General features: G+C 44.4%; 1 protein-coding gene across 1 annotated transcript; it reads left to right on the top strand.

Moving 5' to 3' along the window:
* Positions 1–2,921: 2,921 nt before the first annotated feature.
* Positions 2,922–8,998, top strand: ZPBP2 (zona pellucida binding protein 2). Its single transcript, XM_052785420.1, has 8 exons — positions 2,922–2,997; positions 3,744–3,824; positions 4,368–4,493; positions 5,057–5,218; positions 6,113–6,331; positions 7,500–7,585; positions 8,182–8,359; positions 8,898–8,998. The coding sequence occupies exons 1-8, from the start codon at positions 2,922–2,924 to the stop codon at positions 8,993–8,995; spliced, it is 1,026 nt and encodes a 341-aa protein (XP_052641380.1). The 3' UTR covers positions 8,996–8,998.
* Positions 8,999–13,452: the final 4,454 nt, after the last annotated feature.

The following is a 13,452-nucleotide window of genomic DNA, read 5'->3' on the forward strand; positions in this document are numbered from 1 at the left end:
TGTTTTCCACAAAGGGGTCCAGAAATCAGGAATAATACTCATGCAACTTGAGAATCTACAAGTTAATGAAGTGACAAATGAAACTGTGATCTGACCCGATCACTTGGACATAAAACCAAAGACAGCGAGTGTGAATTACCATAGCTCAGGTGTGTGATAAGACAACATGGAAACATGATTCTCCTACTTACTTTCTGCATTGTGTCAATGACTGCTTCTTAAATTGATGCTTTTCCATCACTTGGAAAAAGGTTCTGGAAATACAATGTTAAAAAAAGATATCTGGGATAATCAAGCCCAGTTCTCTGCTATTACAGACAATCTCCGTATTCCCCTTCCAGAAGCATTTAATAATTAGGAAGGTTTTCTGCTCCTATGAACTTTAAGGAAGCCCTGGAATCTACTGTGATCAGAAACCTCTTTCTGTTTTCCATCCCAGGATTATTCACGGCCTTTTTTTCTTACTGCCAGATTTGTTCTCCAATTTAAATCTTCACTTCCCCTCACATTTACCATCAGGTAATCAGTCATGTCTTTCTCCACTTTTATTTCAAGGGCAGAGATCAAAACAGCCTGGGTTTGCCAGTCTATAAAAAATGCCACTATGTTCATCGTGGCCCTCCTTCACGTTATCCCTGCTTTAGATGACCCACCTTAGAGACAAAACTTGTGTTCTGCATCCCAGGTAACATCTCTCCAGAGCCTTGCACAGGTCATTCACATGACCCTGTACTCCTGGAAATCTCTCTACATATTTCCTAGGATAAAATATTTGCCTTTTTAATATCTACTCACACCGCGATCAAGTTTACAATATTTTTTTTTCCTCTTCTATCATTTCCTCCTGACAGAGCTTCTAGCTGTTAGCAAGAATACCTAGTAATTCATAAATACATGACTTCACATTTTGTCCTAGCAAATCCTCCCCCCTGCCATCACCCTATTCTTAAAGATAACCAGCTCCCCCCCCCCCCCCCGAGCTTACAAATCTGTAATGACAATTTATCAGTCTGTGACTTTGAAATATCATAAACTGGAAAAGGAATGAGTCATTTGACTAAAGACACAGACCAGGAGCCTAACTTTATAAAGATTCAAAACTGCAGACAAAGCTCTATAGTAAAGATACTATTTTACAATAATTAACAAGCTGGGGACCGATGGGCTGTGTAGGACAGTTACATGACAATAGGCTATAAACATCCTTAGGAACAGAGGATATTCAGACTGAAATATGACTAGTTTATAGCAGACACGTTAAAAACTGAATCATTTTGCCTATACAGCGTAAGCGTGAAATGTTAACTTTGAGTAAAACTGAAAACATTCAACACATGGGAACCCTGGATCTTTTGAGGTGGTCCTAATTATGAACTGTTCAGCAGCTCAAGGAAATTAAAAATGAAAACCCTGACATAGTTCTTATACCTTAACCGACCACTTGAGAGTTAGTATCTTGGTCTAAGGAAGAAGAAAGCGTGGCCACTTCCCTGCAAAGAGAGAGAAGTGAAATAATGAGGCAGTGCACACATTTAGTAGGGCAAGGAGCTTTGCAAGACATGAAATGAGAGCGACACCACTTTAAAATGCCACGAGGCTTGAGTAAAAGTATTTTCCATCAATAATTTGATACCTTCTTTTTCACACTTTTTTTTGGTATGCTTTATTAGAGAAAACTTGTAAGTTAACTGCTTTTTTTACATGGAAACATTGAATTAAAACTTTTACAGCTATCTACAAAAATAACTGTAATTCCTGTGTTGACTGGTTCCATATTTGTTATGCAAATTACATCATTTTTGGACACTGGCATGGTCTGGGGCTGCATGATAAATATGATTTAGCTAATTACCAGAGGCTTGGCCACAGTTCCTGATCTTAAGTGTCTCATGATGTGCGGTGTGGTCAAATGCAAGTACCCTCCTCTCCCTGTTCAGCTGTTTCCTGAGTATTTTTATAACACTCACTCTAGAAACAAAATATTTCTACTTTTAAGAGCTTAAAAGTCATAAGCAAGTCTTCCAAAACTTGTAACTGACTTAAACACCAGAGTACTTGAAGTAATAATGTGGCATTCGGCTTTATTTTCGAGCCAATAGGATAGGCCCGGCTCTTATTTTCCGTCTTTCTCACAGCAAGCGGCAGGAATGTTTTTGAAGCTGAAAGCGTGTGTCCCATAATGACTTGCTCCAGAAACCTGCAGCTGAAGAACACCCGGGCGTGCAAAGCTTGCAGTTACCTCAAAACGTGGAGTTGGAGACGCCAGCCTGGCCGCCCCTGCGGTTACGGGGCAGGTTCAGTGCACCGAGCAGACAGACCACAGCCCATGCCTGAACCTATTCCCTCCTCCCCCCCCATAGTTTCCTATCCTTGCCCACGCAGCTGGAAACACCACCTTCGAGTCAAAAATAAATTTCACTACGCACTGTGGAAGAGCAACGTGGTAGTTTCTCAAGCATGCGGCTGTGGCGTGACAGCGCAGGAGCCCGGGGTGGAGGGGGGCGGCTGGCACCCGGGAAGCGGGGCCGTCCCCCACTAGCCAAGGGGCCCACAGACCTTGCAGCCCTTTGAAACAAAAACAGAAAAAAAAAAAACCCAAAACCACCAAACAAAAGAATTTTTAAAAAGCACAGGGTGTGGGCGAGGAAGAAAAGAGGCGGCGGACTGAGGAGCTGGGGGACACCCTCCCCACACCCTTCCCGCCTGAAGCGCTGCGGTGAGCAAGGGGAGGCCACCCGCCGGCGGCTCTGAGGAGAGGAAAAGGCGGGAAGCGGCGGGCGCGCGCCGAGGGCGGGAAGCGGCGGGCGGCCGGGCGCGCGCTCCCCCCCCCCCCCCGCCCCGCGGAGGGCCGTTGGCGCCGCGCGGCGGCCGTTGGCGCGGGGGAGGGCGGGGAGGGCGGCGGCGCGCGCGCGGGCGGTGGCATGGCCGGGGGCGGCGGGAGGCCGCGGTCCCCCCCGGGGGGTCTCCTGGGGGTGATGGCTGTGGTGGCAGGCTTGGGTGCTCTGACTGGAGGTACCGAGGGAGGGAGGGGAGAGGGGCAGGGCCGAGGCGATGGGTGCCCCCTCCGAGGCGGGGGTCTCCTCAGAGGGCGGCTGTGGGGCTCGGGCCACCGGGCACCGGCCGCCTGTGGAGAGCCTGTTGCAGGACCTTCCTTCAGCAGTTGACGGTAAAACCCCTTTTAGAGGGGAAGGTGTGGATCCCAGCAGTGCCCCGTCTCTCTCTTGACCCGAGTCTGGGGCAGCAGCGGTCAGGCAGGGCTACCCTAGTCTGCCTCCGTGGCCTGAAAAAGTCAGCACAAATTCTAATGGTTTTCGTATCTCCTTGGGGGGCGGTCACATAAGCACATCTGCCCGCTGTTTCCCAAAAGGCAAAGGCTCACAGGTACTCAAAGACTCGATACCCTGCCACAGTTACCATGCTGCGCCCCTCTTGCTTCTCCTTGGGGTCATTGTGAAGAGCCTTAGCTTTCTAGTTAGATTTTGTAACTATTTTATTGGCTGTTTGTAAAAAGAAAGGCCCAGCTAGTTTGGAACCTGGTATATCAAGACAGATTTGCAACCTGGGCACTAAAGGAACAAAACCTGGCAAGTCAGCAGCAAGTGGGAGCCCTTGTTTTTAAGAAAAGGGCGTGGGGAGAAAGAAATAGTAAGGCAAGAGACAGAAACCCGCTAGGACAAAATAAATGGTTAACAATCACACATTTAGATTTCTCTCTGTAATATTCTAAGTCCTTTTCCCTACAGTGAGAGCTGTACCTAAGGAAGAGCAACATTCTATTGATTTAGTTGAAAAGAATTATGTTTATGGCGACACCAAACAGGAAGGTAAACTCGTCTTTTTTTTACATATATATATTTAGGTCTTACTGAACTTTTAAAATGGAGTTTTAAGCATCGTGATCATGATGCAGACACCGCTACACAGAGAAGTGACACAACCAAGCTTAGCTAAACACAGTGCTGGAGACTCCAGAATACGATGCTGATAGCATACAGTAACGAGGGGAGGTGGGTTTAGAAAGACATTTGTCCCATGGTGCTACTATAAGCACTTATGAAAATTTAATGTCTAAATGAGGGTCCCACTCAGCAACAGGCTCAAAATCTGGTGCTTTTTGTGACCCTGCAACATGATTTGTGTGGCACTCGGGTGTCTCCTCCGCACAGTCAGCACCCACCGCGCTGTGGACAGTTCCATCATATTAGTAAGAGCAAAAGGAGATAAAAGATTAGCCTTACACTTTTCAAAGTCCAAACATGAAAAATAAACCTTGCATTACATGAAATATATTTTTCAAAATTAGTATTTTGGTGATTTCATTCAATAGAAGCATTTCACTTCATTTACCTTGTTCTCTTGTATTGCAGTTAACGTGTATGTTAAGGTGTTTACAAATAGTCCATTTCTAGTATGTATGGATTTGGCTCGTTCTCGAGAAGAAGTAATAGATCCCAAGTATTTGTGGATTGGTCCAGATGGAAAAAATTTAGAAGGTTAGTCACTTTGTTCAAACTGCAAAGGATTTCCACTGTGCCTGCCTTATCTATTTTTCCCCCCAGTCACTAATAGAACAGACTTTTTACAGTACTTTTTCACAAACTTAGAAACAGCCTTTGCCTTGGGGAGCAGGGAGGCGATCAGGAAAATACGCTGAGACAGAGAAATAGTTTCTATTTTCTATTTACAAGGGAAAAAGTCAACCACAAATGGCTAAGTAGATTACTGTACATGAAATCACGTATTTTCCCTGTTTCTATTGATGCCACCCTGCAATAGGATGGTGGGTCCAAATAGTCACTTGGTCCTTTGTCACATTTTTCCATGAGCTCTGACATTAGACTATGTTTCTCTTCTCCCTCTAAAAAATTTACAAATGCTTGAGATGGAAGGAAACTTGCAGTAAGTCCTAAAGGTCATAAATTTTAGACTGTTCAGACTAACATGAATCACTGTTATTATGTACAAGAGCAAGATCTCATCTTCAAACGTTCTAAATGAGCAGAGCATCAGACACCGAACATTTCCAGTAATCAAGTATCTCCTGTTTCTAATCTAGGGCAAATGTATGTGAATCTTACAAAAACAGGAAAGCTGATGGTGATGGGTTTTAAGGAGTCCATGTCTGGAGCCTACACTTGTACTCTCTCTCACAAAATCATAGAAACTACGACACAAGAAGAAAGAGTAGTGTTTGAGGCATATAAATTCATGGTATACGGTAAGATTGCTAACTTACTAGCAAGCTAATGCAAATAGCCTTTGTAGTTTGGTGGGTTTGTGAAGTGCATGTTTATTGCAAGGCTTGATAAAAAGAAATAATTAGTTAACATTTTATCCCAGAATATAAAATAATTTTTTTATATTTATACATACACAACCCCTATCCCAGGTTTGGAAAAAGTTTTAAATAACTGCTACCACAAACATATGGCCACTCAAAGAATAAAATAAACTCTACCCTTAATAAGAACAAAGTAAGCTACAATAATTCCAATGATATCCAAGATCTGAAAAGGAAGCTCGTGTCTGAGTGCAGTCTCCTGTGGGAGAGATTACCAAACTGAACATACGCTGGTACAGAATGAGCCCTCTGCCCCAACAGCTCGAGCAGCACACTTGAGCCTTCTTCCACCATTTGTAACCACCGTTCACCAATATCACCTCCCCACCCACAAAATAACGTGTCCAAAAATGCTTGAGAACCACTAACTTCTAAAATAATTTTTAAAAAATTCACTCCTATGCACCATAATTGCATAGAATACTTTTGCATAATCCAAATTCATTTCAGTTACACAACTTTGTAGACATGCTAGTTCTGTGTTATTTTACTATTTACCTCCTTTTTTGTTTTAATATTTGGGGTCAGAGCCTCATAACATAAGCACATAAATTCCTGTACATTTCAAACCAAAATGTCTCTTTGAGTCAGCTCTGGCAAGGATAAAGTTGTTCTGTTATGGTTAATGAGTAAGCTTTATTTATTTGTTTACTTTTGAAAAAGAGCCCGTATTTCAGATACAAAGTACACTGATACAGATGATAAGGTTCTGTATAAGATTCAATCTGTAATTGCACCGCAGAACTCACACACAAACTATTTTCCTTAAAGCATACAGGGAAGCTGACCATGCATATCAGGTATTTGTTCGCTTTACTACAAGGGAATGCGAGTTAGCAGCTAATGGCCAGTTCTTTGAGGAACTAAAGAAAATCTTAAATAACATCATCTCTGATCTGACGTGTCACATCATAGAGTCATCCTACAAATGCCATTCTATCAAGAGACCAAAACAAGGCCTCCTGCACGAACTATTTGTTAGTTTTCAAGGTAACAGATTTCAGTGTTTGTTTGGGAGGAATCATTTATTTTTCTAAACAACCTGAGAGTTCTATAAACAACATCTGAAATACATTAAAGTCAAGTATACCTTCAGAAGTTGTTTCCCTGCTTTCTTTTGGAGTCCCTGTATTTTTTCTCACTAGCCCACAGATGGAGCTAAAATGCAGTTTATATGTGGAATTTATAGTATTGTACTTCTTACAACCTTAGCAAGAAATGCTACTTTTCAAGGTGTGCAGTTGGAAAGGATTGTTGAAAGGAGATAGCTGCTAAGATGCCATGATTTTTATATTTTTTTGTAAAAAAGGAAAATGGTCATATTTGGTTTTCATTATTTGATTTTTAATAAGTCTGTGACCTCTGTGGTTTTGCTTGATTCTAGGAAACAGCACAGAGGTTGAAAGCAAGAGCCTCACAGTTCCCTTATGGTAATACTGATGTGGCTGTATTGCCTTGCGAAACAGGTTAAATCAACCCTGATGGCTGCCCTAATTTAGAGATGTTTTATCACTGAGGAAAGGAAGTTATTCATTAAAGCTTTGACCACATTCTCTGCTGTATCTGTTCTCGTCATGTGCCAAGAGGGACCATGCAAGAGGTTGTGGAACAGTTTCTTGGCCATTTTCCCCTCAGTAAAGTCAAGAAACATTCGGAACAAACTGAGGACCCAAAGGTTTTAAGTTTACGTGAAACTTCAGCCCTTTCTGTAATCTGAGGATACTGTGTAAGAATTTGGTTCCATTCTTACTGCCAGCATATTTTTCCCCACATTATTTTATTGTTTGACCTCTGACTCTTACTGGAACAAAGCGACTTAAGTAACTGGGTAGAAACCACCAGGACTAAATCTGTTTTTTCCCCTTTTATCAGTCACTCATTTTTCAACATTCAAATGCACCCAGTCAAAAGAACTGTTTCAAAACATGATCTTGACTGCAGACAGTGACAGGTGAAAAAAAAAAAACAAAACCAAACTCCATTCTTCACAAATTAGAGGCAAAATTAAGAGAGTATGATAGGATGAAGTGATGCTAAAAGCAGTAATGCATTTTGTTTGTCAATTTTTTCCAAAATGAGCCTAAAGACACCTGCTTGAGGTATTTGAGTTCATTGTAAATTAAATGTAAATGTATCTTTTTCCCCCCCCAACCCATAGTCAATCCTTTTGCACCAGGATGGGAGGAAGTTTGCCACCAGGTTCCTTATGATTGTGAAGATGCGACAAACATGAGAGTTCAAGAGGTTCTGTGTCAGCCACCCTTGTGTCTTCTCTGCATATTTAACACAAATTTCTGCCTTAGCATCTACAGATTTGACTGGTAGTAATCCAGCTTCACCTGGATTTTGTGGGATTAATATAATTGTAAATGGCGATTCATGGATTTCAAATAATTCTGTTCAGGGTGGAAAACTGTTTTTAAAAGTCAAATTGATCCAAGCAGTTTTTTTTTTTTTTTTAAAAAAAAGGGGCTTATTACTTCCTTCATATTTACCTCTAAGAATAAAGAATTATAAACATTAATGTTTATAGTAGTATACTGAACTTCCAGTTCTCTAAACTAAATCTTTGATTTATGATTTGGTAAATGGAATACAATTTAAACTAAATCTACTATGGCTGATTTCTAAAATCTGTTCTCTCTGGCTTCTTAACGTTAATATATGCTATCAGATGGCATACTGGGTCTGATCCCAGGCCCTCTGAAGCCAAAGGAAGGCTCCCAGTTAAGGTGACAGGTCAGTGTGTGTGGTAATCAGGACTATAAAGTATTTACTGAGTTTTAAAATCAAGAAAAAACAACTGACTTTTTTATTCTTCCAATGTTTCTGAATTTTAGGCAAGAGAGCGAATTGGAGAGTTTTTCAATAAGCAGACGTATGCTTTGAAGCATGAGTTTCAAACTGTTCCTACAATACACTATGTGGACAACAGTTTCTCAGTTACTCACATTGACAGTTGTCGACCAGGTTTTGGGAAAAACGATATCACCCACAAGAACTGCGCTAGTTGCTGTGGTAAATATGAAATATATTGATTTAAATATAGCTGATTAGCTCTGATCACCGGTTTCTCTGAAGCGTATTTGGTAAATATCAGTGTCAAAAGCAATGATATTTCCATTCATCTTTCGGAAAGACATTCACATTGCAGATTTAAAAAAACTGATAGGAACAGAAAGCAAGCTGGCAGTGTTTGTTAGTGCATTTGTAGGTGTCACTCTGTTTCCAAATAGAGTGAGTGGAAGCAGTGAAGTGTTTTTTCTTCCAGGTCACTGGTGAGTGACTACGCTCAGGATATAGAGCAAATAAGAAACAATTACCTTAATGGTAGCACTGCTAGAAAACACTCAACTGTTTTAAAAGACCTTTTGCCAGCAGCACCTACTGCTAGTTCTGGAGTTCGGGGTATTTAGTGAGAGGCAGGCTCAGCGAGATTGGGAAGGATGCGATCTCACTTACAACGTGGGGAAGGCACGTGGTGCTGTCTGATGGTCCCAGCCCTGGCTGAGGCAGAGGGGAGCTGACTGAAATGCTGACTGTGTTCTCTTTGCAGTGGTGTGTGAGCCTGGAACTTACAGCCCTAACAACGAAGTGACCTGCCAGATCTGTACAAGGCCTCGAGTCAAAAAGTACGGAGCAAGATCTTGCTAATAAATTGACGGCAGAAATTGGAAAACCAAAGACCAGCTGTGAAAGCATTGTTGGTTGTGTGATGTTCTTTTCATTTTTAGCTGATGATTCGGGAATCCTACATTCATTTTTGAACAATTGGAAAACCTCATCATTCATGCACCCCTAGATTTTCTCTGTTCAGGGACCGCTTAGACTGTAAAAATGATGCATAAAATGAAGTGTTCACGCAAGGTAAAGTAATTCATTGAAAAAAAAGGAAGTTTGTCACGTGGCTGTTAGTGCAAAGAGTCTGTCTCTTGGTGGTGACACCAGACACACGACAGCTTTGTGCTGCAGTTTGCTCAGAGCACGTAAAGGAGCTATAAACAATTCAGGGAAAGATGGCAGGCAGTTGTAGTGGAATTATGTGCCATAATGACATATGCCAGAATCTCTATGAGCAATTTCTAGCAGATATTAATAGAAGTGTTTAACCTTTGTGGTTTAAAAACACTAAAGGCCCTTCCCTCTCTGCCTGAAGTGTTCCAGCCTGCCCTGTGCAAAACTGTACAATGCACCAGTTAATGGACACTGACCAGCTCAGGGCTTTCCATTTTGCTCCACCTGTGGGAGCTCTGCTGATGAGCAGACGCCAGCAGAGTGGAAAGTGAAATCGGGTCTCTGAGGCAGGAGAGAGGGTTAATAACAAATCCTACAGCCCAGCAGTCAGGAGAATTAAGGCCCCAGCTTTTATGGTTCTCTTTTTGTCCACTGCTCCTCAGAAACCAGCGGGTACGTCCCAGGGGGGGAAGTGGCCAGGCTTGCAGAGCCTCCTCCACCTGCTTGCTGCTGCATCGTTTCCTTCAGCTGCATCAAATCCTCATGGCAGAGCTCTGCTGGCCCCAGGTGCTGTGCTGTACGAGCAGATGATCCTCTTACACCAGCTGTAAATTCCTGTCAAGTTCACCGGATGAGTAACAAGTCAAGATACAAATTGCCAAAGCACTGAGATAATGGGAGTTTTCTTCCCAGAAAAGACTTACTCCGATCTGCTTTTGAAGGATAGCTGCTGGATCTGCAGCAATTGACCATTTTGCTCATAAAGCACTATTAGTAAAGATTATTTTACTACTTTCAAGAGCTTCACAAGTAACCCTGACTTCTGACCAGCCCCTGTACGGTGCAGAGCGCAGGCCATGGGAGCGCAGCGGAGCAGCCAGCCTGCCGCAGCCTTCTGAGGCCACGCTGGAGCTAGCGGAACGCGGGCTTTTAGAACTTGTTTTTAAGCTCTGTAAGCTGTTCCCTGCCGGGAGCTGCTGCCTTCCAGATTCACTTTGCCAAGGGACGCCAGAGAACTCTCACCCTCCTTTCCCTCATGAAGCACAGCCGGCCAACGTGGCCCCTTTCGAAGGTGCTTGTGCAATGGTGGTGTAACCCCCACGATCCGAGCAAAGGGGACTCTGCGCCCCGCTGCCTGTGCGCACACACAGCCGTGGAAAGCCATGCCCGGCTTCCCGGCACAGAGCCATTCCTTTCTTTTTTGCACTGTGTAGGACTAAGTCAAGCAAAAGAGCACCTCCTACTCAATAACTGCAACTTCTTATGGCATCTAGAAATTCCTTGGTGGGTATTCATCCAAAAATCGACCAGATTCAACCCAGTTTAACTTATCCATTTTGACAGGAACACAGCAGGAGATGGTATGGGCACAGACCACGCTCCAAGCTTTTCAGAATCATTACTTATTAAATACTGACGAATAAAATGTACTGTAACGAGCATTTAAACTGCCTGTAGGCTGATTATCTTAGCTGCCAACTGGACACTGTGTGCACGGTTCAGGCTTATACAGCTTAAGCAGACGGGCTCGGCAATTGCTGCCTGTGTCTCTTGGCCTATTTCAGAACAGAGGAATGCCACATGCATAAATTATGGGGAAAAAAAAAAAAACACTAAGTAGGTACTAAGTGCAACGGCGAGTCACAAATGAACACTTACTCCCTCCTCCTTCTAAAAACTGGAGGTATACAGGAAGCTTTTATAGTGCCTCAACTTTTTCAGTGGGCCTTAAAAGTAGAAAAATAGGTCAAATATTTCAGTATTGCATCGCAGAGGGGTGCATGTCATTAATTCTGTGGAGACTTTCATGAAAAACTGATAGGAAATGGCTTCCCTCTGACCTTTCCTGTATGAAAGTTGTTTCCATCCAGCTGGAGCTGCCGGCCTTCACTGCCTGTGACAGCCCCAAACACAGCCGAATCTTTTATTTATGACCCACCATCCCTTGCAGCTCACTCCCTTCCCTTCTCCCAAGCTGCTGAATCGCTGTCACGCTTCAGATTTTACAAATCACTGTCATCGGCTCTCACTTTCCCTCACCTTTACTTTTTATGATCACTCTCTACCTCCCCCAGCTGCAATAGCTCACAAGAAATTGCCAGAGCCTTCATCCCTGCTTTAAATCCTCTTTTTTTTGCTCCGCTCTGGTTTTACACACCTTCCTCCTGGAAACATGGGCTGTAGCTGATGCTCTCGGCGCAGCGGGGGAACCCCTGGTTGCTCCTGCGAGGCTCAGCCCTTGAAAGCACTGCTTTAACCTGCCCCGACCACACAGCTCTAATCTCACTTTCTTGCAAAGGATGATTACAACACCTCAAGAGCAGCGATGAACTCTCACAAATAATAAATTTAGAGCTTAAAACTTCTTGTCCCCTTCTCCGCACAGGCCTCAGGTACCTCATCCCTTCCCACGGGCTGCCTACCAACAGCACGTGAGCACTTTTCAACATCCACAAATGACAAAAATAATCTGGCAACTGGAAGCCAAAGCCCATTGTTTTAACATCAGAGCTGCCTTTTCCCAGCCTGGAACAAACCACTTGAGAAACACTTAACAAACACATGTTAAAGCACTCACTGCAGAGCTGCCGCGCCGGCTAGCCGGTTACGGGACCGCGTCTGCCGGAGTGACGGTGACATGTCTGCTCCAGCGGGAAGGTTGTCTCGTAACTCCCCGCAGCATCTCTGTTAGCCCACGAGGGAGCTGTTTCTCTAAATTTAAGTCAACAGGAGTGGAACAGGTCGCAGGGCTGCCAGTGTGACACGCTGCAGCTTACAGCTCACTTCAACATCCCGGAGAACACCAGCCTGCCCAGCAGATTAAAAGGAGAGGGGCTGTGGGGAGGGAGGGCAGGGAGGAGTGGGACCAGGTGCCCTGGGATCAGCACATCCCGGGAACGCATCACACCTGGGATGGGGCGGGCTGAGCCAAGGAAACCCCGGGTGCAGCCCCAGCTAATCCATCCCCCCAGGAATTCCCCACAAGGACCCAGTCCAAGAGCTGCTTTGGTGGAAAGCGGCTTGAAAACGAAGCCTGGCCAAGAGTCGAGGGCGTCATTTCTGTCCCCAAGATCCCCCGGCTGACACTGCAGGTGCTCTGGGCTGGGCAGTACGGGGACATCCCGGGATGCGGCTCTGCGCCTCGGCAAGGATGTGTGTTAGGAAAGATGAAATCCCACGTGCGGCCGTGCTCTTGTGGAGGCGGGAGGAGGGCTGGGACAGCAGTGCTCGAAGGGGATCGGCTGTTTTGCTGAGTCAAAGCCAACGGCTGGGAGCCAAGGGGCTCGTGTGAAAGGCAAAGTCTATTTAGGTACAGCAGCCGCAGCGAATTCCTCGATGGGACCGATTGTTGATATAAAATTACTCATATTTTCAAGTGCTCTGCTGAACTGGAACCGGGGAAAAAAAAAAAAAAAGGAGCTTGTGCTGTTTTCTAGTACCTAAATCCTGGCCTGGAGCGAGGCCGTGGGCAGGCGGTGGGTGCCGCAGCCGCAGCGCCCAGCCCGGCGGTGCTCCCACGGGAGAACGGGATGGACACGAGCACCAGCCCCAGCCACGGATGCCGACGGCCCCACGTCTCCTGCAGAGGCAGGAAAAGTGACTGGAAAGACAACGTTTCTCTCTGAGAGGGGCAGCTTTGCAGGTCTCCCTCTTTTATTACCAGACGCAACCTCATCTTAAAAGAATGGCAATCAGAGAAACGATCCCTCTGCCCAGCGATGCCCAGCTTGCACGAGGGGTGGGAGGGAAAATTAATGGCGAGTCAGGAGGGGAATGTGCGGCTGGCTTAAAAGCTGAGCTCTTAACCACACCATGGGAAGAGATGTTGTGATTTTGAGTTCTGCTCTGGTTTCCTATCCACTGAAGTGAAATTTCCTCCAGCCGAAGTCCAGTGACCACATTTTCTGCACAGCACCGTTCCTATAACAAGCAACATCATCGGATTAATGAGTCCTTTGCAGGCACTGAATAAGTATGATTCATTATTGGCAGCAATGCCACTGTAAATGGATTTTTTGTGGTGAAAATAAATAAATAAGGCTACATAACTGAAGGGCCGTTGATGAAGTGTAGACCAGCTTTAATCACAGTGTAATTGCTGCCATCAGTTCTAATTATTTATAAATATTTTTATAATTGTGGAAATTAAACAATTA

The sequence above is a fragment of the Harpia harpyja genome, chromosome 4, assembly GCF_026419915.1.
Source record: "Harpia harpyja isolate bHarHar1 chromosome 4, bHarHar1 primary haplotype, whole genome shotgun sequence".
NCBI lineage: Eukaryota > Metazoa > Chordata > Aves > Accipitriformes > Accipitridae > Harpia > Harpia harpyja.

Excerpts from the sequence above, each read along its gene's own strand:
- ZPBP2 (XM_052785420.1), top strand. The coding sequence starts at position 2,922 with ATGGCCGGGGGCGGCGGGAGGCCGCGGTCCCCCCCGGGGGGTCTCCTG. Across the intron at positions 2,998-3,743 it reads GGCTGTGGTGGCAGGCTTGG|TGAGAGCTGTACCTAAGGAA; the intron begins GTGCTCTGACTG and ends TTTTCCCTACAG. Across the intron at positions 7,586-8,181 it reads CAAACATGAGAGTTCAAGAG|GCAAGAGAGCGAATTGGAGA; the intron begins GTTCTGTGTCAG and ends TCTGAATTTTAG.